The sequence below is a fragment of the Aricia agestis genome, chromosome 5 (assembly GCF_905147365.1).
Source record: "Aricia agestis chromosome 5, ilAriAges1.1, whole genome shotgun sequence".
NCBI lineage: Eukaryota > Metazoa > Arthropoda > Insecta > Lepidoptera > Lycaenidae > Aricia > Aricia agestis.
This window is the reverse complement of record NC_056410.1, coordinates 51,354-78,303: the sequence shown is the minus strand read 5'-3', so window position 1 is coordinate 78,303 and position 26,950 is coordinate 51,354. Positions and strand designations below refer to the sequence as shown.

The window sequence follows — 26,950 nt, the reverse complement described above, 5'->3', positions numbered from 1 at the left end:
GTTTTCATGGTTTAAATGTAGTTACATATATTTATAACTATATTGTTCGTACCTTAATGTGGAAACAAATTTAGTGAATGTGTAACTGTGCAGCAAAACTTCTCCACTCAAAATGCAGCTTTAGGTTATAAGTATCCACAATTTAACACCATGTAAGATAGCAATTTATCACTCGTAATCACTTATTTTTATATTTTAGATAGGAGCTCTTTTCAAACAATGTTTACGTTTAGATGACAGATGACGTCATCTCGTATGTTAAGAATATGGAGAAAACCAACTAACTCAGCCCTAATTTCAACCCTACTCCTCACACAGCCGAAAGATCTGATCATGGAGATATCACAGTTAGAAACGATGAGACCGAAAAGGTATTGAGAAGGAACGTGGTACACTTGAAAAAGATACATGGCGAGTGGACAGCAGTAGAACCAGGAACTGGAGAAACTTCTAATGAAGCCTAATTTAAGTATTCACCTGTTTGTTTAATTATATGTATCTATTTAATGATGTTAAGAAGCTTAAATAATATATTCATCTTTAGTTTGAAACCTGTTGTTTAATTTATAAACAAGGGATGGATGTAGTGTATGTCCATTAAAGACATACATGCATTGTCTCGTGTGTATGTATACAATGGTACAGACGTCAGAATCACGAGAGCCGCAGGTGAGCGTGGACGTTGTGTATGTTGTGTGCGTGCATTGCCGAGCCAGTGTCAAACGTGGAAATAGCAGTTCCTACAGTCGGCCATATTGGATTTAGAGTGATGTCACATATTGTGCATGGTCATCCAAACTAAACGCGTATGCAAAATTTCAGCTCAATCGGTTAAATATATCTGCTTCAAAATTGAGTTCCAAGATTCCTTCGTAACATACATACTTACATACATACAGAGCAAGTTAAATAAAAGCTTTTAATAACATATTATGTCACATTAATAATAAAACATGCGCTTATTGCAGATAATTTGGTTATTTGAGTTCACCAGAATAAACATTATATTATCGAGCTGCAAAAATGAAAGTTGTTGTATGAATCTCTGGTCAAAAATTATTCGCGCGCTGACACAAGAATTGTCTCACCATTTTCCCCATTTCACCATTTTCCGGCCGGTGAAGGCAAGCCGGAGATGAAGAACAGGGGCTTCCCTGGGAGCACTCGGGTACGTGGGGTCGCTACTCCCCAACAGCTCGCCACAAGCTGCCCTGCGGGCTAATAATATTATTATTAGTTCACTGCCAGCTCAAAATTAATTATAATGTGTCCGAGGTCACTGCTCAGTCACGTAGTTTATATATCCTCTTTGGCTCAGTCCTCAGTAGCCATCACGAAGACTTTCGCGTGGATGCGAGGCGTGACGTGCGAGGCGCGCGCTCGCTGCGTGCATAGACGAGCGGCGCGCGCTGCGCGATCGTAGCGACGCCGACGGCGAGCGGGCGGACGGGCGCGGTGACGGCGAGCGCCGCGACCCCGACTCGGGCGCGGTGGCCGAGCGCGCGGTGCTGCGGGCGGACGCGGTCGGCGTGGGTGTCAGCAGCGGCCCCCGCACCGGCTTCACTGAGCGGTCGAAGCGAAACACGAAGCGCAGCTCCGCCCAGAATCTCGCTCCGAAGGGCCGCTCGGGGTCGCGAGGGTGCCGCCACGCCGCCCACGCCAAGTCGCAGGTGGAGATCACCACTCCGATGCCGCAGCCCACGATCAGCACGTAGAACAGTCCTCGGAAATTACGCATCGACATCTCCTCGCTTTCGCGCTCCTCGCTTTTCTGTGTCGTGAGTACAAAATACGCGTTACATCTGAACCCTCTATGATTATAATATAATTTATATTATTTTAATTATATGTTTTCGGGCCACCTACCTGGCAGGCCCCGCCGCCGTGCTTCTCCTTCCACCAGCTCTGCTTCATGTTTCGCAACACGCCAGCTTCCTGCAGGTTCAGCAATGCCAAATTTAGCGCTTGCCGATACACAGAATCTGGAAACACAAGTTACATTTTTAAAGATAAATTTACATTTTAGTTACATTTTTAAAAATAAACGTTTTCTTTCTTTCTTTCTAAATAATAATTAGCGAGCAAGCCCTAGTAATTAGTTTGGATCCCCTAACCTTTACATTTTGTGGTACACTTCACGGAAAAACTATTACGCCTATTTATTTGTGCTTTAACTCCTCAGATGCGAAAAATCGCGGAAAAAATACCTACCTACTTTTTTGCAAAAAAAAATTGCGCCCGGCCTTCCCTCTTTTTATAAATAATGTAATATCTTTACAACCAAACCATATTTTATGTTTGTGTGAAAAACATTAACAGCTATATTAAATTTTCTATCTATCAAGCCATCATAATTATTAGTCTGGTTTAATATTAGTTTCACAAATGTGAACTTTGGAAACTAAAATAGCTAACTTTTTCACAACATATAAGTGAATACTTTATTCTTATCTCAATAATCATGTAAAATACAAACTTTTTATGTACACAAATCCAAACAAAGCATTCCAGATGTTATAATTAAAACATAGTAATTTTATACACTAATAAAACACACTTTTCTTGCACTTTTTCCACTATATTTAGATATTATTATAACTTTTAACAAATAACACGACCGGTTTCGAAATTATTCATCATCAGGTGAATAATTTCGAAACCGGTCGTGTTATTTGTTAAAAGTTATAATAATATCTAAATATAGTGGAAAAAGTGCAAGAAAAGTGTGTTTTATTAGTGTACAACATGAATTTCCACCAAGAACCGACAGTACAATCAATTACATAGTAATTTTAATTTATATGTAGATGAATATTCATTAGTCAGCCAAGGAGTGACGACTCACAAAGCAATATTATTATTTATTGCTATCCCTATTCCCTCTGCTAACACTATAGAATCGACGCAAGAAGAAAATTCCCTTTATTCAAACCACTTTTCCGATATTTTAAGAAGGTAAGCACTTCAGTCCTGTCAGTTTACTGCGGAGTATATATGTACTATGTATTTGCATGGATACTGAATAATTATTATTATATTATGTTATAATCATTCGACTAGTGCCTGTTTACTAAACTTTTTGACGGTATACCAAAAACGGACAGACGGACAAAATAATAAAAAGGCTCCCAGACAACGGAACCCTAAACATTAATGCTAAACAAAGTAGCAATTCAGTTAGTGTCGCGAATCTCCTGGTGACGCTTTAGTGCTGATTTATCTTCGAAAATCATGTCTCGATTTATAGTTTTTTTTTTAAAGTGTGTACTATTCGCATGTCTAATGTAAAGCGACTCACTCTTTTTCATAGCGATGCCGTAGCCCTTACTGTCCAGCTGGTCCCCCACCATCACCACTTCGCAATTCCGCTCGACGGTGTACTCGATGGTGGTCGACTCGGCCAGAAATGCGTAGTTCCCTTCTACGACCCTGCAACACGCAATGCGTATCTACTAACGCCGCGCCAGGGATTTCGTCACTCGAAGGAAGTGCTCTCTTACCTATCTATGCCCTCCTGGTTGCTCACTGGCATCTTTTGATCCTTCATCTTCTCAAACATCCCTTTGTACAACGGATTGTTGGACATCTGTAATGTCGTAGAAAGAAAAGTAACATTAATTTAAGTTCACGTCACATAGTTACTGTTTTTCGATTTTTGTTTTTAACGCACCTCAAAAAAAGTATAGGTAGAGCCGTCCTTTTTAGCGCCATACTCGATGCCAAGGTCGTTCTCGGCTAGCTCGCGCACGTTGTGTATGATTTCGGTGGAGGTCTTGGTGGCAAGCAGAGTCGCCAAGTTAGCGGTGTAGGAGCTGGTGATGACGAGCGCGAACAGCCACCACACGCTGGCCACGGCCCGCGTGCCGTACGCCACGGGCGCGATCTCCGAGCCCTGCAGGAGCACCGCACCCAGGTTGAACCATAGCGCGTTGCCGAGTGTGAACTGATTCTCTAGCGCCGGGGGCTCCTCCACGCACGGATAGGGATTCTGCCACTCCTCGGGGCACAGGCGACCCACCGCGAACAGCACCAACGACGTGCCCACATACGCCAGCGCCAGTCCTACCCACACGCCGCGAGAGAAGGGCAACAGGAAAGCGAACAGCGCCGGCTCCGGCGGCTGCGGCTTGCTGAACATTATGCTAATACCCAAGTTCATGAAAGGAGTAGTGAAGTCGACCACTTCCTCGCGCTCCGCCGTGATGCTCAGGTCGGTGATGGCGAAGTCGATGCCGGGGTCGTCCATGAGCCGACGCATCATGCCATTCCACTCGCCGGTGGTTTTGTTTCGCGTGCCGTATGCGCCGTCCGGCTGCTCTATGAAAGTGTAGTTGAAGTGCAGTAGCTGCGACAGTCGCTCGATCAGCTCAATGCAGAACCCTTTCAAAGGACAAAATTACGTTGCATGATGGATGGGATTTCAAATCATCTATAGAATACAGAATAAAACTATTAAAAGAGTTGATCGACATTTTTTGATCTTGTAATAATTAAAAAAACATTTTTAGTAAGTACGTTGTTGCCATGTCGATAAATTAGCAATGATCTATCGTAGCAAGAGGCAAAGATCACCTTCGTAACGGTCGTTTCCGGCCAGACGGTTCGGCGACAGCTGCCGCATCACGTATGGTTGGTTCTGTGGGAATGACACAGGCACGCACATAAAATATTACTAGAGATCGCCCAATGGTCAACATTCGACCTTAGTTTCAACGACATTAGGACTACTACCTATATTTTGTAAAAAAATATTGACTTTATCCACTGAGGTAGTAAGTACTACGTACTAGAGCAGCTATTGCGAACAAAAAACATGTCGCACTTGAGGCATGAGCGGGGTGGGGGGCCCCCGCCTCCCACCCCGGTGATTGCAATAGATCAGTACCGCAGAAGCGACATAGTTTAGTGCCTACACTCGAATGAATGCAGAATCCATTTCAGTAAGTGGATAAAATAAAAATAAAAATTCACTTTTTTATAAAATTTATAATTAATATGGATCCATAGTCCACTATAGCTAATTACCTTATTTAAATTACTTATATATTTTCAAATATGTACCATAATAAAATTATTATAATGTACGCATGTATAATGTACGTAATATTTTAAATACATATTACCAAAATACAAACTCGTCTACGTGAGTAAGTACTTCATTCATGGTCGTCTTATCATAGTTCTGTATTCTGCCTACATTAGACTCTGAATCTACTACTCTATGACAATGCAAAATGGCGCGCGTCTTCGCCTAGTAATAGAATGTTCGTATTTTAATTGAAAATAATTAAATAAGAATGCTAATACCGATGAAATGTTATTCCGTTGCATTTGGAAGTGTTACTGGAATCATTTTTGCACTATCTTAACCCACAACTAGGCATTTTTGAGACTTTTTTTGGTTTCGTTTTTGATTGTGGTACGTCTGGCGCGCAGAAGAGCTCGCGGGCGACTAAGTGCACTGCTGCTATATAGATTACGTTGAATGTGACCAAGCATTGCGTTGCGTTGTCGAGTCTAGTACGTAGTACATACTATGTCAGTGACTTTATCATATTTTTTCAAATCTTGTCTCTGGGACTCAGCTGATTTCAGACTGGCCGTGTAAGCATTGTCTAATAGTATCTAAGATTCAATAAAATACTATAATCCATTTTGTCACCTTGTTGTCAACAGACTTCAACCATAAATAAAAGAGTATAATTCATACGTATAGGCTTGTCACTCAAAAATCTGTCATTTTCCTAGTATGTGTGTTGTAGTGTGTGTAATGTTTTATTTGTTAAAAAAATGTATGATAAAAGCATAATTTAAAAATAATATTAGCTTGATGCACTCCTTCACCATACAAACTATAACTGTGCAAAATATCATTCACCTACGTTTACCCATTTTTCGTCAAAAGGGATACAAAGCTTTTGGCTCACGTATTAATATAATATTATATTATATACATAATATATTATAATAAAAGAACCCAGATCTGTAAGACGTATACAATTAGATACCAGATTTACCCATAACCAACTAATCCAAAAACCACCGTGGATATACAACGCCTAAGTCCGCAGCAGCCACACACGCTACACTGTACAGCCCCGAGACAAACCGCACTCCACACCAGTGACGTGGTTCTTGGGTGGTGTTAGGTGTAACTATTATAAGTCTAGAAGCACATACAACCAGTCGATTAAGCTCAATTTGTTGCAAATGAAAATTGTGATTACATAATATTAAATGTGTCATTAAAGGTCGTAAAAATGCGCCCTGCAGGCTAGCGAAAACAGATTCTCGAATGAGGATCGCTTACGGCGATACTTACCATGGCTATAAGTATCACGAATGTTCTGTTGGTCATGACGTCACCGGAGAGCGGCGGAGGCGGCGGACGCGCGTTCCACGCCAGCCCCGCGTCGAGCCCCCAGCGCGCCACCGTCTCTAGACGGCCTCCACGCGCCAGTTCCGCCGCGTGCAACCGCACCGTACGCCGCGCGCCGCCCGCCGCCCACGCCAGCCCGCCACCCGCGCCGCCGTCCTCCTCCGAGCGCACGTAGTTCAGCAGCGTGTCGGCGTGAAATGCGGCGCGGCCCCGCGCGCAGTCCCCGGCTGGCAGAGAAGGCAGGCGGAGCAGCTTCGCCGCATTGAACATCAGTTTCGCTACGTCTTGCACGAGTACCAGCTCCGACGGAGGGTTGGTCACCACCTGCATACGACGACATGTTACGCTGTAGCTACTAAAAATGATAACTTTTGAACGTACTTTCGTACGGAACACATTCATCATTCATCAGTATTAAGGTACTCCGTAAGATCACAGTATTTATAAGTAATCCATGAAAACCGGGATATTTTTACACACGATGAAATCCACGTAAAAACTCTTCAGTATATTTGGATCACCTGATCTATCTGCTCCACCTGCGCTTCGGCGGCGTCCCCGAGCCGCTCGACGTAAGCCGCCCGCCACGTCGTCATCGCCTGGCGCACCTCCTTCGACTCAGGGTCGAACAACCGCAGAGCTATGATAGTTATTATTTAATTATACAACAATTAATAATAGTATTCGATCCAGGGGCGTCTTTTCCTTAAGTAGTGCAGAGCATTCAATTTTGACGTCCGGTGTTAAATTGGGCCCGTAAATTGTAAAACCGCTTTAATATTAGTGTCGGTCCACACCGAAATGGCAGCGGCGCGGCGAGCACTTTCAGTGTCATATGATTTTAAACTTTATTTTCATTACAGTAATACATAGTATCGCTTGAGAAATCGCGACACTGAAAGTGCTCGCCGCGCCGCTGCCATTCCGGTGTGGAGCGGCCCCTATATTCTGGTTCACAAGTGTCATTTTCCTCAAAACCTGATCTACAGCACCGAAAATTATGATTTTGGGCTCATTCGATTCGGAATATCATCTAGAACATTCTATCAAAATTCCAAGAGAGGCTGAAAAAAAAATGCAAAAGTTATAAACAATAAAAAAAGAAAAAAAAGAAGGATTTGTTTTTTTTTTTATATTTCAAAAACTATTTGAGATAATCAAACTTTGAAAATAGATCCTTAAAGAGCAGGAAATTTCCTAAAAAATGTCCTCCCTTACGGAACTGATTAGTAACAATCCTCATAATTTTAATTAAGTGACGAAAATAACGATAAGGTTTCACGTGATTTGCCGCACTCTACCATGTAAACTAAAAAAACATTATTTTAACTGATTAAATATTAATATAAGGAATAAAAAATTTGGGTACTAAGTAGACTTACCAATCTATACTATCTACACTAATATTATATAGCGGAAGAGTTTGTTAGTTAGTTAGTTTGTTTGTTTGTTTATTTGAACGTGCTTATCTCAGGAACTACTGGTCCGATTTGAAAAATTCTTTCTATCTAACACCAGTGAAAGAATTGTGTAGTATATACTACACAATTCTTTCAGTGTTAGATAGCCCATTTATCGAGGAAGGCTATATTTTATCATGCTGAGACTGTTATAGGAGCGAAGAAATAGAGGAAAATGTGAAAAAAAACGGGGGGAATTATCTGAACGGGCTTATCTCACAAACACTTTTCAAACGTGGGAGAGCCATGCTTCGGCACGAATGGGCCGGCTCGACCGGAGAAATACCACTTTCTCACAGAAAACCGGCGTGAAACAGCGCTTGCGCTGTGTTTCGCCGAGTGAGTGAGTTTACCGGAGGCCCAATCCCCTACCCTATTCCTTTCCCTACCCTCCCTTATTCCCTTCCCTTCTCATCCTCCCCCCCCCCCCTATTACCCTATTCCCTCTTAAAAGGACGGCAACGCACCTGCAGCTCTTCTGATGCTGCGAGTGTCCATGGGCGACGGAAGTTGCTTTCCATCAGGTGACCCGTTGCCCCCTTGTTTCATTAAAAAAAAACTACTGGAGTATTTTTTTGTTATTTGGCACAGATAAGAAGCAGACCACGTGAATGATCATAGGCATTTATTACGCGGGCGAAGCCGCGCGGAAAGTCTAGTAAACAATAATCCGTCAACAAAACAAAATTATCGCAATTCGTTTATTTGTTATGCTTTTGTAAAATTGTTAATTGTCACCACTTTAATGATAACATATAAACGCTGATTATTTCAAAACAAGAAATCTAGATTTTTTAAAATTCTTTTAAGTATAATCTTAAAAGGGCTTAGAAGAGATACCCGTTGTAAATATTGTTACGGTACATGGTATACGGACACGTGGTGCGCGAGTACATACTCGAACCTTCTAAAAAGGTCCAATGTTTGTTTACGTGTTTACCCTTTATTTGTTAGCGTGTTTGAATTTAGACCTTATGACTGAGTCCATAAGGTCTAAATTAAATTCAACTTACTGCACTTATCGCAAGGACGGCAGTTTTATTGTGGTACATGCCCGAGCCGCCTAGAAATTTCCCACGGTTGTTTACTTGTTTACGTGAATCGGGAAATTTCTGGAATTCGTCTCGCCATATAAAAAGAGCCGCAGGCAGGCCCGGCAAGTTAGTTCGGTTCGAGCGATCATCAAGGCGATTTCGGAGTGAACACAAGTGATCAATGGTGAGTGAACCAGTGAAACCTGCGACTTGGCTACGACCTAGGACAGTGATAGTGCTTAGTGATTGGACCTAGTGATTAGTGTTTGGACTTAGTGCTAAGTGTTGTGACCTAGTGTTTAGTGCAGTGTTAATAAAGTCTTCAAGAGAGTCACCAGGTCTTTCTCTCCAAATCCTCGAACCCTAGCACGTAACAACTGGTGTCAGAAGTGGGATTTGGAGATGCCATTGACTCCGAGAGAGGACTTCAAGGGGAGTGTCAGGACAAGGGCGCAGCGAGCTGCTGCCATTGACTCCGAGAGGGGAGTTGCGGAGGCCACACCCACTGGGGACCAAGCTCCGCCCACTGAGGGACAGGTCCCACTCACTGGCCCCGCCCACCTGGCTCCGCCCACTGACCACGCCCACCAGGCTCCGCCCACTTTGGGCGAAGCCACGCCCACTGGCTCCGCCCACCGGGACACGCCCACTGGCCACGCCCCTCAGGCTCCGCCCACTTTGGGCGTGACCACGCCCACTGGCTCCGCCCACCAGACCCCGCCCACTCAGGCCACGCCCACTGGCGCCGCCCACTGGGCCCCGCCTGCTCAGGCCCCGTCGACTAGTTCCATCTATCCTGCTACGCCCGTAGTTTCTACGGCCCCTCAAATGGCTCTTCAATTGGAAAGCATAATTGAATTAATTCAGGCTTTGCAGGAGTCTCAAAAAGCTGAAAGTCAGGCGTTGAAAGATTCTCAAAAGGCAATGATGGAGGCACAAGACCGCAAGCTTGGCGCTTTGATGGAGTCACAAGAATGCAAGCTCGGCGCTTTGCAAGAATTTCAGAAGGCTGAAATCAGAGCGATTCGAGAATCACAAGAGCAGCAAAAAGACCTCCAAGAAAAAGCACTTGGAGCTATAAAGGATGTTAGTGACACGGTGACTAAGCTTCGTAAAGATGTCGACGTAATGGACGAACGCGTTACCGGGTTAGGAGTGGATGTGGAAAATGTAAAAACCGGCCTCACTGAACTTCAGAAGAAAGTAGTGCGCCTGGAAACCACAGGAGTCGCGGCGTCTAGTGGAGCTTCCGTAGTGGTACAAGGACCAAGAGTTAAAGTGCCACCATACGACGGTACTACTTCTTGGAACGCTTATCGTCAGCAATTCCAGACGGTTGCTTCTGCCAACGGATGGACTGACGAACAATGCCTGACCGCTCTCACTGTCGCGCTCAGAGGGCAAGCCTTGTCAGTCCTGGAAGCACATACAGGAAATGGGTTCAAAGACCTGATGGAGGCCCTTGAATCCAGATACGGGGAGCGACACCTGGAGCACGTGTTCCGTGCTCAACTTCGTGACAGAGTCCAACGCTCAGGAGAGGGACTGCAACAATGGGCGTTGGAAATTGAAAAACTGGTCAAGAAGGCACACCCAGGAGCCGATTCCAAGATGGTTGACTCGAACATTGTTCAAGCCTTTGTCGACGGAATCAGGGACCTGGAAGTCAGAGCTGCGGTGAGGCTACGTCACCACACCTCGCTTAAGGAAGCATTGGCGCATGCTTTGGAGGTCGAGGCTGTTCGGTGTGACATACGGCAGACCTATAAGATCCGTGAGGTCCCTGAGGAAGTCAAGGAGGTTAAGGCTCCTATAAAGAAAAGTTTTGGAGCCATGTGCTACAAGTGCGGCGAGAGGGGCCATCTTCAGCTCAACTGCCCGCAGAAGGAGACCCAGATGGCAAGAATGAAAAGATCGAGGAACAAATGGAGGAGTTGAAGAAGCAAGCGGTTTCATCCCCTACCCGGAGTCATGGGGAACGAATAGAATCCAGAACTAAGGGGCGAGTACTGGATGACGCGGAGAAAGCCCCGGTAACTGTTACCTCCCAGGCACGGAGCGGAACAAAGAGAACAAGTAATTTGGGGCACATGGAGAATGAAGCTATGAGAAAGGCTCAAGAAAAAGATGACGACCTTCGGCACATCATCACATGGAAGAAACGGGGTGACATAAAACCAATCTGGAGTGAGGTTGCACCCACTGGCGCTGTCACTAAGGCGTACTGGGAGCAATGGGACAGTCTGATACTTCAGGACGGACTACTCTACCGGAAATGGCAGAAGGCTAACGGCAGAGAGTTCTATTTTCAGATAATTGTCCCAAGGGCAAGAGTACCAGATGTTCTCCGCGAGATACATGAGGGCGTATCAGGGAGTCATCTAGGCGTCAAGAGGATGCTAAGGAAAGTGCGAGAACGATTCTTCTGGTTGCATTGGAGAGATGATGTGCAGGATTGGTGCCACAGATGTATTACTTGCGCTGCTGTAAAGGGACTACAGACCAGGAGTAGTCGTAGGAACCGTCTGGCGCGTTACCATGGCAGTAACAATGATGCTCGGGACGAGCATCTCTAAGAGGGGAGTAGTGTTACGGTACATGGTATACGGACACGTGGTGCGCGAGTACATACTCGAACCTTCTAAAAAGGTCCAATGTTTGTTTACGTGTTTACCCTTTATTTGTTAGCGTGTTTGAATTTAGACCTTATGACTGAGTCCATAAGGTCTAAATTAAATTCAACTTACTGCACTTATCGCAAGGACGACAGTTTTATTGTGGTACATGCCCGAGCCGCCTAGAAATTTCCCACGGTTGTTTACTTGTTTACGTGAATCGGGAAATTTCTGGAATTCGTCTCGCCATATAAAAAGAGCCGCAGGCAGGCCCGGCAAGTTAGTTCGGTTCGAGCGATCATCAAGGCGATTTCGGAGTGAACACAAGTGATCAATGGTGAGTGAACCAGTGAAACCTGCGACTTGGCTACGACCTAGGACAGTGATAGTGCTTAGTGATTGGACCTAGTGATTAGTGTTTGGACTTAGTGCTAAGTGTTGTGACCTAGTGTTTAGTGCAGTGTTAATAAAGTCTTCAAGAGAGTCACCAGGTCTTTCTCTCCAAATCCTCGAACCCTAGCACGTAACAATATCAAAAAAATTTGATTTTCCACTTTTTCATTAACGTGTCCGGGTGGTTAGGTCTGAATATCAAAATGTACTGATCTACATAACGTACGTACTTCAAAAAACACTTTTCCCAAAATGACTGATTTTCTATAGGTCTTTATTATTAAAGTGTCGGACATCCGTAAAGCCCTCAGAACAGGAAAATAAGGTAAAGCCTAACACAAGGGTACCTTCGTCATTCAGCTCCATTAATACTTAATCCTCCATAAATAACCTCGGAATAATTCGCATAGAGCTGAAAATTTGTAGAGACGTTAATTACAGCATTATAATTAACAAATCCTCAAAAGTCCCCGGCGATCCTCCTTGTGCCAAAAATTTTATTAAATGTCAAAGGTATGAAAATGAAGTTTTTCCCGTTTTTTTTTCAAATGGTGCATTCTATCATGGAAATAAGTAGGACAAGATTGTAGATCATGGAATTCTCTACAAAAAATATGTATCTTAACACTTTTTTTCTACGACTTACCATTCCTTATGAAAAACGCGTTAAAGTTTAGGAAGATCGTATCTAGGAACTTATATTATGAAGCTGAAGAATTTGTAGAACTACTGGTTCGAATTGAAAAATTCTTTTTGTGTTGGATAGTCTTATATATCGAGGAAAGTTTTAGGCTATAATATAACATCACGCTGCGACCAATGCAGCAATGGGAGGGAAAAATAAATGAAGAAGTGAAAAAAACGGAGGAAACAATTTTAAAGGGCTTCTCTCACGAACCGCTGAAGCAATTTTTATGTTTTTTGGCACAGATATAGAACAGATCACGTAGAGGGACACAGGCTATTTTGTTTTTCAGGAAATGTACGGTTTCCGTGAAATTTATAATTAACACGGGCGGAGCCACGCTTAACGTCCAGTACTCTGTACTACTGACTACATACTAGGGCTGTTTGAAATGTTCTCCTCCTGGCATACTTCTGAGTGACACGCAAGCGTACGCACTCGAAAAGTTTAGATCGCATGATGAAGAACAACAACTTCCGCTCCGTCCTGTTAATTATGTATTTCACGGAAACCGTACATTTTCCCGAGAAACAAAATAGCCTATGTCCTTCAACGTGGTCTACAGTCTATTCTATATCTGTGCCAAATAACATAAAAATTAAAAAAATGCTTTAGGAGTTTGTGAAATAAGCTCTTTCAAATAATTTTCGTTTATCCAAATTTTCCTCTGTTTCTATGCTCCAATTGGTGGCAACGTGATGTTATATAGCTCAAGTCTTCCTCGATATATAAGACTATCCAACACAAAAATAAATTATTTAACGCGTTTTTCATAAGGAATGGTAAGTCGCACAAAAAAGTGTTCCGATATTTTTTGTAGAGAATTCCATGATCTACAATCTTGTCCTACATATTTCTATAATAGAATGCACCATTTGAAATAAAAATGGGAAAAACTTCATTTTCATAAGTACCTTTGACATTTAATAAAAATTTTGGCACAAGGAGGATCGCCGGGGACTTTTGAGGATTTATTTATAGTACTGTTAACGTCTCTACAAATTTTCAGATCTATGCGAATTATTCTGATGTCGAATGTTTAATTTTCCTGTGTTAATAGATAATGGAGCTGAATGTACCCTTGTATTAGGCTTTACGGATTTCCGACATTTTAATAATAAAAACCCATAGAAAATCAGTCATTTCGGGAAAAGTTATTTTTGAAGTATGTAGATGAGAGAACAATGATATATGTAAGTATGTTACGTACGTTATGTAGATCAGTACATTTTGACATTCAGACCTAACTACCCGGACACTTATTAACAATCAAAGGCAAGCATCACCATTTTAATGTTTTTATAATATGAATAATATTATAAAAACATTAAAATGGTGATAATTAACAAATTAACAAAAGCATAACAAAAAACAAATTGTAATATTTTTTGTTGTAGCCGGATGATTGTTTATTGATCTACTTAGTACCCTAATATTAATGTTTCGTCGTATCCTACGAATAAGGGCGCCCTGGTCACTATGGCTTTTTATTTTTATTGCATAATCGAAATCGGCAGCTCATTATCTATAACCTTCAGTTTAAAAAAATATTAAAAGTTAACTTTAAGAACCAGTAAAAAATGCCACACTTGCTAGCTCTTAAATTCCCCGCCGAAAAAAGCAACAAAGGCTTCCGTGACCGTTTTCTTTGAATGCGTGAAAGGACGCGCGGGCCGGGGACGAGGCGCTCGCGCCACCCTGCCTTTACTCCGCGAACTCGCGTTAAGCGTCATTGCACTGTTCCTTGTTTAAATTAGTTGTGTTTACCGTAAAAGGGAACACACAGTAAGTACAAAAACTACGTTATATATATGTTTTACATTCTTTAAAGTAATTAAGGTAAGAGCACTAATGGTAGACTCGGAACTAATAGATGAGACTTACGACAAAAATACCATAAAATTAAGAATTAGTCTAATTTTTTTCTCAACACTATAAATTTTATAAGCTTCTCAAGCTATCTGTTGACGTGAAAAAATATATTAGGGACGCCTTCGGGAACAAAATTTTAAAATGGGATCAGTTTTCGTAAAAAATGTGACCGCGTCAACTCGCGCTCGGCAGTTTCTTAGCAAATAGGTTACGGAAGGCGAAATTTTACACGTAAGTTTTGAATACATTTATTTGATTTTTTGTAATTTCTATTGATTTCATTGGATTAATGGTCATTATACTAATTAATGTTTATTTATGATTTTTTATCCATTTTCCCTAACAATATAAAGGGTGTCTACTATTAGTTCTTGAAAATGTTTAAAAATCTAATAGATGACATGGAACTCATATCATCATTTTGCAATACATACTAAAGTTATTTTGTAGTTTATTCTACTGCAAATATCATAAATATTCTCTGAGAATATAATTATATTAACAAGCTAACAAATTAGAACTACTGTACCTGAAAATTGACATATTAGACCTTGTCTGATCTAAAAATCGATTGCTTTAGTTTTTTAGCAGTAAAAAGATCATACGTGGGAGAGCCATGCATCGGCACGAATGGGCCGGCTCGACCGGAGAAATACCACGTTCTCACAGAAAACCGGCGTGAAACAGCGCTTACGCTGTGTTTCACCGAGTGAGTGAGTTTACCGGAGGCCCAATCCCCTACCCTATTCCCTGTTCGGTCGAACATAAGAGAATAAATTAAAAACTGTACTCTTCATACAAATATTATATTCTAGATACTTTTACAATAATTTTGACTTCATATAATAGAAATTTTAACTATGAGCGTCCACGGCGGTTGTAGGTATAGAAGTGGAGCTCGCGGTGTACCTCGTACCGCGCCGCGAATGTTCTCGTTCGTGTGAGTGGGATGGAAGAGCGCCGACGGCCGCGCTCGACGATTGTGTAGGTGTTCGCAGCTAAGGCGCGAACATTCCCTTCCCTACCCTCCCCTATTCCCTTCCCTCCCTTCCCATCCCTACCCTCACCTATTACCCTATTCCCTCTTAAAAGGCCGGCAACGCACCTGCAGCTCTTCTGATGCTGCGAGTGTATATGGGCGACGGAAGTTGCTTTCCATCAGGTGACCCGTTTGCTCGTTTGCCCCTTTCCATCCCTACCCTCACCTATTACCCTATTCCCTCTTAAAAGGCCGGCAACGCACCTGCAGCTCTTTTGATGCTGCGAGTGTATATGGGCGACGGAAGTTGCTTTCCATCAGGTGACCCGTTTGCTCGTTTGCCCCTTTATTCCATTAAAAAAAAAAGAAGAAAAAGGAGAGCTGAGAAAATAAAGAAGAAAAAAAAAGGCAAGAGAAGCATGGAGACTAAAGACTGAAAAAAATTTGCTAGGAAAAAATATATGAAAAATAAAAATATAAAAGGAAATATAGTTTCAGCATGGAAGAAGAATGGATAGAATCTGGAGACAACGTGGATAATATTTCATATACATGTTGTTACTATGATGAAGTAAATGAAATCTTTTGAAAAAACGGCAGATAAAGACCTAATAATAGGAAAAATGTTAAATGTAATGTAATGTTCTATGTCAACTATTAGTTCATATTGGTGTCTACTATTAGTGATGTTCGTTTTCTGTGATGTCATCTATTAGTTGTTATGACTAAGTTTACAAAAAGACCAATAATTTTTTTTTTAATTGATTTGTCAGTGAATAATCATAATAGTTTTATTTTGTAAGAGTTACTGAAGACATAGAAGAATTTATCAATCCTTTATTTTAATAAATATATATTTTACAACATTCAAATGTTCCATGTTTCCTTAAAGCATCTGCCATTAGTGCTTTTACATTACTAGGAAAAAAGACACTATTGCGTCTGTGTCATTTTTCCACGGAATCGTAGAGCACTAGTACAGAAAACTAAGGAATCGTTTGCCCTAATGGCTTTTGTGGCCTTTTTCTATGTACGAAATTTATTTCTTTAATTTTTCTTTAGTTAAACATTTATTATCGGCAAAATTATTACATGAATTTACCTTTTATTTACTAACCATTTCGAAAAGTATATAATTGAAAGTTTATAAGTTTTGTTTTAATTTTCTTAAAAAGCCGCAGTGACCTTGTGGCTTTTTCCGTAGTATAGAAAAATAGTTAAAGGTAGTATGCTACAAGAATATTTATATAGAAAATAATATTCCACTATACAGTTTGAGTTTTTTTTTTGTATTTTTAGGTTCTAGGAAACGAAAACAGTCCCCGGTGCCTGAAGGAATAGAAAAAAAGTTTCGTTTTTATTAAAACATTTAGGAAAAGCGCTTTTGGTGTATCAAGAGTGTAACGAAACTTTTTTTTGTTACTATTATTTTTTTGGTTTATTGGACGTACTGTTAGTAACTGAACGTACCCAAAATTTTGAGTACATCTCTTGAGCTATGCTGATGATGTATCATCGGTAATCAGTCATCACACTCTTGCAAAGGGACACGAGGGATGTCATTTATCGTCTCGTTTTAAAAGAATTTGATTTAAAATACAAAATATTGGCGTTATCATGCTAAGCTGATGTTGAAGTAGAATAGGCACCGCTCCGTCATAAAATAGCTCAGCAAGCTGACTTTAAGGATAATCTTAGCGGTAGGAGCGGTCAAGCTACACGTGCCTCAGGAAAGTGGTAACGGCTCACCGGTGATGTTGGCCCCGCCGTAGCTGAAGTCAGCGAGCGTCTCCGTGTGCAAGTCGAGCACGGGCAGCAGGTAGGAGTGACGCTCCGCCAGTAGCCCCACGCGCTGCGCCGCGTCCAGCACGCGCACCGCCGTCACCGCGCCGCTCCACACGATGAAGTTCCGCGCGCCGCTCTTTTTCAGTACCAACAGCAGGTTCCTGCGCAACCCCCAGCATTACATATATACACCGGCCCCGCGCCTCGCACCGCGCCGTAGACGGCATCAAGAGTCGGTACCTCAGCGCATCGTCGTCGCCGGGTGGAGGCAGCTGGCGCGCGCGCAGCACCAGCTCGTCCGCCAGGGGCGCGAGCAGTGGTGCGGGGCTGGCGCTGCCCTCGTGGAGCAGGACTGCCTGCCGCCACTCCTTCGCCTTGCACAGCGCCGCACACGCCTATCGTTTGAGATCATAAAGTAGTTAATAATTGACCAAGTACGAGTCGGACTCGCGCACGTAGGGTTCCGTACCTTTATCCGTTTATTCCGTATCTTAAGAACTACTGGAGCAATTTTTATGTTATTTGGCACACATGAAGAATAGACCACGTGAAGGGACATAGGATTTGTAGTGTGGCGGTACCCACAATTCGCCTAACATTCCTGCATCGCGCTATCGAAGTTTTCTGAGCGCGTCGGTATATACGACAGCTGAGATGTAACACGTGGGCTCCGGCCTGACCGAGCATAACACCTCGCTCGGTCGGAAGATCTTCCTTTGGCCTCCACGCACATTATCCCCACAGTAGTGTTTCTAGTTTCTACAGATAGATAGGGATAGAATGAAACAACCAAATCCAACGAGTGCTGTTCTTACACTGATTTATTAAGTAAAATGTTACAACGTTCATGAATGTAAACTGCTGACACAAAGCTTTCACTCAGCAGTTAACATAATTATTGTACTTTGTACATCCTGGGACTCAGGGAAGAGGATGCTGAATGTTGTAAAGAACTAAAATTTAATAAATAAATAATAAATAAAATATGTTTATTTCAGGCTTCATCCTACTAATAATATTATAAAGGCGAAAGTTTGTTTGGATGTATGGATGTATGGATGTGTGGATGTGTGGATGTGTGGATGTGTGGATGTGTGGTTTGTTACTCTTTCACACAAAAACTACTGAACGGATTTTAATGAAACTTTACAATAACATAGCTTATACATCAGAATAACACATAGTCTACAATTTTAACCGACTTTCAAAATGGGAGAGGTGTTATGTTCGTTTTCTTATGTTCAACGATTACTCCGCCGTTTGTTAACTAATTTTCAAAATTTTTCTTTTGGTATATAGGATATCATCCCAATTTGGTATTATATTCACAAAAGTGGTGATCTGATGAAGGATCCATAAGTAATCGAGGGAACTCCTCAAAATTTATAGGGAAACATGTGGTGACTTCGGTTTCGTGAGAAGTATTCTAAGCAAATGCTACTAACAAGTAAGATTTTGCACCGAGGTATACCTGGTATACCGTGGTTCGGAAGGTGCTGAGAGAACTCCTGATTCTTTATAGATATGAGTTTGGGAGTTTCGGCGTTGTTTTAACAACGGAAAGCATAATATGCTACTATGCAAATTACATTTATCATCATCATCATCAACAACATCATCACTACCATATTATACCATGCATCGTCCCATGATTATGAGCCTATTATGATCCTGTTATTGGTACTTTTCATTGTCTTTTAGATCGAGACTCGAGTTTGTCAAGCGATAATAAAAAAAATCTATACTTAATATTATAAACCTGAAAGTATGTTTGCTTGATCGCGCTAACCTCAGGAACAACAGGTCCAATTTATTTCAGTACTATATATAAAACTTATTTCAGTGTTAGATAGCTCATTTATCGACGCGATTAATGCTATAGGTTATATATTATCACGCTAAGACTAAAACGACCGAAGAGACTCAGGAAAATCTGGGAAAATCGGGGGAAAAATTAGAAAGGGTTTATCTCAGGAAATACTGGAAAAAGTTTTAAAGCAATATTTGGCACAGATATAGAGTAGACCACGTGAAGTGAGTATACATAGCTATTTTTTATGGGAAAATGTACGGTTTCTGTAAAATTCCTAATTTACGCGGGTGAAGCCGCGCGGGACATCTAGTCAACCCATAAAAATATTAGTAGATGTGTTAGTTACAATGCATGACTTAGCCTATGTTAGTACACTTGCCACTGGTTTTCACACATGACTGCGTACTGTTGCTCGGAGGAACCACCCCCGATGATGACTGCTAGGCCGCTCCGGAAGTTCCACGTTAGTGGCCTCCACCGCCCGCAGAATCACCGGGGCAGTGACGGCAGGGGATACTCGAAACTGTTGTTGGCTCGTCTTACAAATACGACGAACGACGTAAATGAACCCAACTAAGATCAGCAGTGTCAGCGTGGCGTAGATCGCAGTATAGTGGTGTACATCGTGTACACTGACGGGAGAGTAAACCACATCACCTTCCTTTTTAGGGTTCCGTACCCAAAGGGTAAAAACGGGACCCTATTACTGAGATTTCGATGTCTGTCCGTCTGTCTGTCCATCTGTCTGTCCATCTGTCTGTCCATCTGTCTGTCCGTCTGTCTGTCCGTCTGTCTGTCTGTCCGTCTGTCCGTCTGTCCGTCTGTCCGTCTGTCCGTCTGTCCGTCTGTCCGTCTGTCCGTCTGTCTGTCCGTCTGTCCGTCTGTCCGTCTGTCCGTCCGTCCGTCCGTCCGTCCGTCCGTCCGTCCGTCCGTCCGTCCGTCCGTCCGTCCGTCCGTCCGTCCGTCCGTCCGTCCGTCCGTCCGTCCGTCCGTCCGTCCGTCCGTCCGTCCGTCCGTCCGTCCGTCCGTCCGTCCGTCCGTCCGTCCGTCCGTCCGTCCGTCCGTCCGTCCGTCCGTCCGTCCGTCCGTCCGTCCGTCCGTCCGTCCGTCCGTCCGTCCGTCTGTCCGTCCGTGCTGGAAAATCGCTGTTCATCTGGTTCGTGAAGGGCCGATTAGCAACTTGCAGTCGTTTGATGGGCTTTATATTTTGCATTCTAGTTCGTGACATTTATGAATATTTACACATTAATGGAAAGTTGACCTGGTTCTGCAGCATCACCTGGTAGGTACTCAATAGGATACCCAACTCCTCACCAACTTAGAGAAATGGTTTCGTGTTTGGGCTCATTTTAATTGCGACAACTAGTAAGACGTAGACGGTAGATAAACAGTACATTTTTGCATCTGCTGCTGCAGCATCACCTGGATTCTATAGGAGCCGGATTCCATTTGAACCGAAAGTGGAGGTTTCATGTTTAGACTCATATTGATGACCTCATCCAAAAGGACATTCCTAGATGGTATTCATTGGGATATAATATGATCCTGTGGATGGAAATTATTCTGCACCATATCCAATACAAGTTTAAAAAGCATGTAAGTAATAAAATTAAATTAAGAAAAAAAAACCGGCCAAGTGCGAGTTAGACTCGCCCATGAATGGTTCCGCAGCAGCAATAAGGTTTATTTCTATTAAATTAAAGGGTTTTGGATTTATTTTTATATTTCAGTTGATTTAATGAAAGTTAAATTAAGGTTTACTATTTATGACGTATAAAAAAAAACTACTTTGCTAGATTTCGTTCAAACTAATTTTCGTTGGTAGTTTTTATAGTAATGTACATCATATATTTTTTTAAGAATTATCATGCCCCTACTTTAGAAGTTAGAGGGGGGGACACACATATTACCACTTTGGAAGAGTCTCTCTCGCAAACTATTCAGGTTAGAAAAAAATTATTTTAGAAACCTCAATATGATTTTTGAAGACCTATCCATAGATACCACACACGCATAGGTAAGATGAAAAAAATATATTTTAGTTGTATGCGAACCCCTAAAATTTTTAATATTTTTTCCATTTTTGTATCAAAATCTTAATGCGGTTCACAGACTACATCTACTTACCAAGTTTCAATAGTATAGCTCTTATAGTTTCGGAGAAAAGTGGCTGTGACATACGGACGGACAGACGGACAGACAGACAGACATATATATAGATTCGAGAATGGTTTAGATTTACAGTTTGGTCTACTGGAAAATGTTTTTTCAATTAATTTCTTATTTATAAGGAGTTGTTGATTTTGGAATGTTTTACATTAGATCCGGCGGACGGCGCTATCATCGCATTCAATATTATTCTATTTCAATTTCAGTTTGTCCTGACAGATGGTGCTACGATTAATTTGAACACATAGGCTACAATTTTAACCGACTTTCAAAATGGGGGAGGTGTTATGTTCGTTTTCTTATATTCAACGATTACTCCGCCGTTTGTTAACCGATTTTCAAAATTTTTCTTTTGGTATATAGGGTATCATCCCAATTTGGTATTATATTCAGAAAAGTGGTGATCTGATGAAGGATCCATAAGTAATCGAGGGAACTCCTCAAAAGTTATAGGGAAACATATGGTGACTTCGGTTTCGTGAGAAGTATTCTAAGCATATGCTACCAACAAGTAAGATTTTGCACCGAGATATACCTGGTATACCGTGGTTCGGAAGGTGCTGAGAGAATTCCTGATTCTTTATATCAAATCAAATCAAAATTGTTTTATTTCTGAATAAATTTAAAATAAATGTTTTCAGAAAGTCCTACATGATGCCTACCACCGGTTCGGGAACTAACCCGGCGAGAAGAACCGGCGTAAGAAACTCGCACGGGGCCCACTTTTTTACCAAAAAAAGTGAGAAAAAATTAATCTTTTAAAATAAAGTTTACAATTTTGTAACTAAATATTATATACAATATCCACATACATAATTGTAAGTCCTATAATAATGAAGAAGTAGCCTTGCAAGAAGCCATCCTACTCCCAAGGTGTGCCATCGTTTATGAAATCATTGACCTTATAATAGGCTTTGGCACACAAACGTTCTTTAACTACTTTTTTAAATTTATTAATGGAAAGATTTTGAACGTTTTCTGGGATTTTGTTGTAAAGGCGTATACATTGACCTTTAAAAGATTTACTGACTTTACTAAGTCTGATCACCGGCATATCTAGCTTGTGCTTATTTCTAGTATTCCTAGAGTGAATGTCACTTTTAACTTTAAATTTACTTATATTTTTTCTAACATATATTACATTATCCAAAATGTATTGAGAAGCAACAGTTAGAATACCAATTTCTTTAAATTTATCTCTCAGAGATTCTAAAGCAGACATTTTATAAATAGAACGTATGGCTCGCTTCTGCAGCACAAATATTGTATTAATGTCGGCAGCGTTTCCCCATAAAAGGATTCCATATGACATCCTACTATGAAAATAACTAAAATATACTAATCGTGCCGTATCTTCGTCAGAAATTTCCCTAATTTTTCTGACTGCATATGCTGCAGAACTGAGCCTACCTGCAAGATTAACAATGTGAGGACCCCACTGTAATTTACTATCAAGTGTAATACCTAAGAATACAGTGTTGTCTACCAAATTCATCTTCTCATCATTTAATACTACATTGGTTTGGACTTGCCTAACATTGGGCAAAGTAAACTTTATACATTTTGTTTTACTAGAATTTAAAAGTAAGTTATTAACATTAAACCAATGTACTATTTTTGAGAGAGCACTGTTTACCTCGTCGTAGTTCGACTGTTGTCGCTTCACTTTAAAAATAAGTGAAGTGTCATCAGCAAAAAGCACTATCTCATTATTATTATCCTTAACTAGATAAGGTAAGTCATTTATATAGATGAGAAAAAGAAATGGGCCTAATATAGATCCCTGTGGGACACCTAATTCTATTTTGGTTCCTTTGGACCTTTTACTATTAACCTCAACCCTTTGAGTCCTATTTTTAAGGTAAGAAGTCAAAAGGCTGAGAGCAGAGTCTTTAATTCCGTAGTGGCGCAATTTCCTGATCAATGTAGCATGCTCAACACAATCGAAGGCTTTGGAGAGATCGCAAAAAACACCTAAGGCATCCTGCGACTCCTCCCAAGCCTCAAAAATACTGCAAAGGAGTCCTATACCAGCATCCGTTGTGGATCGACCCTTAGTAAATCCGTATTGATTATCATGTAATAAATTATTAGAATTAAAATGTACTAGTAATTGTTTTAAAATAATTTTTTCAAATATTTTACTAAAGGTCGGTAGAATTGATATAGGCCTGAAATTCGTGGGATCCGATTTAGTTCCGGCTTTGAATAAAGGAACAATCTTGCTATGCTTCATTAAGTCAGGAAAAACACCATTTTTTATACAGTCATTGAAAATCATTGCTAAATGAGGAGCTACGATGTCAATTATTGATTTAATAATTTTTGTGGACATGCCCCAGAGATCAGCAGTATTTTTGATACTCAACAATTTAAAGGTATCAATAATATCTCTGGGGTTAATTTCTCTAAACTTAAAATTGACATCACATTCCTTTACATTGTCTCTTTTGCTTTTCGGCAGCTTCAGACGAAGAATTTAAATTTTTTGTCGTTGAGACCGGAATGTCAGCAAAAAACTTTTCAAAGACCGTCGCAACTTCTTGATCATTAGTAATCTTTTTATTTTCAAAGTATAGTTCAAAATCAGAGCTACGACAGGTGACATTTCCAGTCTCACCCGCTATTACCTGCCATGTTGTTTTGATTTTATTTTTAGAGTTTTTAATTTTATTTTTTATATATAGGGCTTTAGCAGCTTTACAAACTTTTCTGAAGGTTTTTGAGTAGTTTCTAACATATTATGCTTTAAATACTTCACTATTGTTAATACACCTTTCATCATATTATAAGTCATATAATCTTTTCCTACTTATTTTTATTCCTTTTGTTGCCCAATTAATAAATTTAGTTTTTTTATTACTGTTTCTAACCGTTTTAGAAGTAAATATTGAATTAAATTGAGTTCTTATCACCTTAAATAATTTATTAAAAGCTTCATCAGAGCTATGTGAGCTGTCCAATAAATGGATATTTGAATTTAATTTACTTCTAAATTGCTCAATACGTTTTGTGGTCACAGGAATAAACACAAGATTTTTCTTCGCATCATCGCTATAGATACAAGTTTGGGAGTTTCGGCGTTGTTTTAAGAACAGAAAGCATATGCTACTATGCAAATTACATTCTTCATCATCATCATCATCATCATCACTACCATATTATACCATTTCATAGTCTTTTAGATCGAGACTCGAGTTTGTCAAGCGATAATTAAAAAAAATCTATATCTACCTAATATTATAAACCTGAAGAGTATGTTTGCTTGAACGCGTCAATCTCAGAAACTACAGGTCCGATTTAAAAACTTATCTCAGTGTTAGATAGATCATTTATCGAGTAAGACTCATCATTTATCGAGAAGGTTATATTATATTATTACTCTAAGACTACGTGGTCTAGTGGTATAGAGCGCGGCTCTTGACTCGGAGGTCGTGGGTTCGATTCCCGCGTCGGAAACATGTTATTTCCAAGTTTGGTTAGGACAATGCAGGCTGATCACCTGATTGTCTGACAAGTAAGATGATCCATGCGTCGGATGGGCATGTAAAAAGTCGGTCCTGCGCCTGATCTCTCGCCGGTCGTGTCGGTCTTCCGTCCCACTGGGTTATGAGAGTAAAGGAATAGAGAGTGCTCTTGTGTACTGCGCACATACTTGGGCACTATAAAATTACTCCTGCGTACCTGGCCTGGTTTCAATGAAACCGGCCACCGTCACCGAAACCGGTGTGGGAGCTATTATTATTATTACTCTAAGACTAATACGACAGAAGAAACTCAGGAAAATGTGGGAAAAACGGGGGAAATATTTTTTATGGGAAAATGTACCTACGGATTCTGTAAAATTTCTAATTTACGCGGGCGAAGCCGCGCGGGACATCTAGTAGTTATATATAGTTATATGAGTTAAGAATAATATTTTTCTTCAGTCCCAGATAGATAAGACAGAAAATAAATGTTTACGTATTACCTCCGCCAGCACGTCCGCGTGCGGGAACAAGTCAAGTGCGGCAAGGCGCTGCTCGTCGGAGGTGGCGGCGTCGGCCAGCAGCAGCGCCAGACCTACGCGCGCCGCCGCCGCCGCGCCCGCGCCCCCGCCCACACCCACCGCTACGCCCGACTCCGCCTGACAATCACTACCAGTTAGCGTTTGTTAAAAGAAAATTATTGCAAGCTGATATTTAACCGGCCGGGCGACGTTCGTTACGGTACCTGGTCGCAGACGTGCACCGGCACCGCAAGCGGCTCCCGGGGCTCCACGGGCGCGGTCGGCGCCGGCGGACCCGACATGTTCTGCGCCGCGTCCACCGCCGCCGCCAGCATCGCCGCGCGCTCTGGCTCCGCGCCCACCACGCCTGCGCACACACAATATTATATACGTTTCACTCTACAGTCTACGCCGACTACGCGAATAGAGGGACCTCACGAGCGCTACGGGCTCCCCGTACTCGCCTATTGTGATGTCCTGCGCGGTCGCCGCGCTCAGCAGCACAGCCAGTGTCAACAGACGAGCCCTCATGACACTATGGTGCACGAGACGAACTCGCGAATGTGGCACTCGCTACTCGGCAGTCGGCGGGCGGCGCGGCGGTGCGGGGTCGGGGGGCGGTAGTTGTCTATTTTGAGAACGGTCGCGCCAGATCTCGTGGCACGGCGTTCGACGAAAAGTTAGGTACCGAGAGTGTTATTAAAAAATGCTACTTCTATGTAAAATAGGAAAATGATAACTGATTAATTAGTACAATATTAATTTGACTATTAATTTTACTTAATGTGGTAACTAATAAGTGATAAGTTGCTAACTTATCTGGAGGCATGTTGCATAAGTTGATAAATAATCGGCCAAGTGCGAATCGGACCCGCGCACGAAGAGTTCCGTACCGTTATAGAGCAAAAATAGGCTAAAGTTGTGTTTTTGTATGGGAATTATTTTAAATTTTTATTTTATTTGAATATTATTATAAATTATTAAAGTACACATATATTCAAGGCCTTTGTGACAATTTCAAGTGCCTATCTGTTGCCATTATTGATATCGAGCAAAAAAGGCAAATAATGTTTGTTGTATGGGAACTCCGCTTAAATATCTATATATTAATACGTGAGCCTAGATGAATGATTGGTCTCGCGCGTGCGCTACGACTAGATACCGTCAGAGTACTTGAAAAATGCGGCAACAAATCATACGCCACATACGGCGTAACCGCTCCAGTCGCGCCGCAAGCTTCGGGTGAGGTAGATGTGTCGATAATTTTCGAAATTTTAAGTTACGTCCGTAGAAATGTGCATCACATACCATCAGTAAATAATATATAAATCGTCATAAGCACAGAAAAATAATTTAAACCTGAAAATTCGGATAAAAACATATTAAATTATTATTCTACAGAATAATATAGGCCTCTTGGATATCGTTGCTAAGCTACGGCAACGCCGCGGGTCAGTTGACGGCGGAAACTCACGGGCGCTTTTCTCATATGAATTCTCATACAAGTCACTGCACTTTTTTGGTAATTGTTTATATTTTTAGCACAATAAAAAGTAATGAGCCAAATTACTATTAAGTTTGGATTTCGGAATATTTCCACAGACTTTTTCCGCGGAAAATCTGTATCGAAAGCTATATTTACTTAAATATACATAATTCATAATTCATAATTCATTTATTTGCTCAGAATATGGTACAAAAAGGTGTTACAATTTTTCTGTTTGGACTTAAGCATATTCTACTATTTACATAGTGTGCAAATATAATTAACATTGATT

General features: G+C 41.3%; 1 protein-coding gene across 1 annotated transcript; it reads right to left on the bottom strand.

The window, feature by feature from the left end:
* Positions 1-959: 959 nt before the first annotated feature.
* LOC121726941 (glutamate receptor ionotropic, kainate 2-like) lies at positions 960-25,753 on the bottom strand. The gene is made up of 13 exons (XM_042114592.1): positions 25,637-25,753; positions 25,397-25,539; positions 25,155-25,310; positions 17,443-17,597; positions 17,167-17,363; positions 6,901-7,019; positions 6,323-6,703; positions 4,573-4,636; positions 3,671-4,380; positions 3,501-3,586; positions 3,299-3,429; positions 1,867-1,982; positions 960-1,771 (listed from the first exon to the last, which is right to left on the bottom strand). Exons 1-13 carry the CDS (start codon positions 25,701-25,703, stop codon positions 1,322-1,324), a joined length of 2,775 nt encoding a protein of 924 aa, XP_041970526.1. The 5' UTR covers positions 25,704-25,753; the 3' UTR covers positions 960-1,321.
* Positions 25,754-26,950: the final 1,197 nt, after the last annotated feature.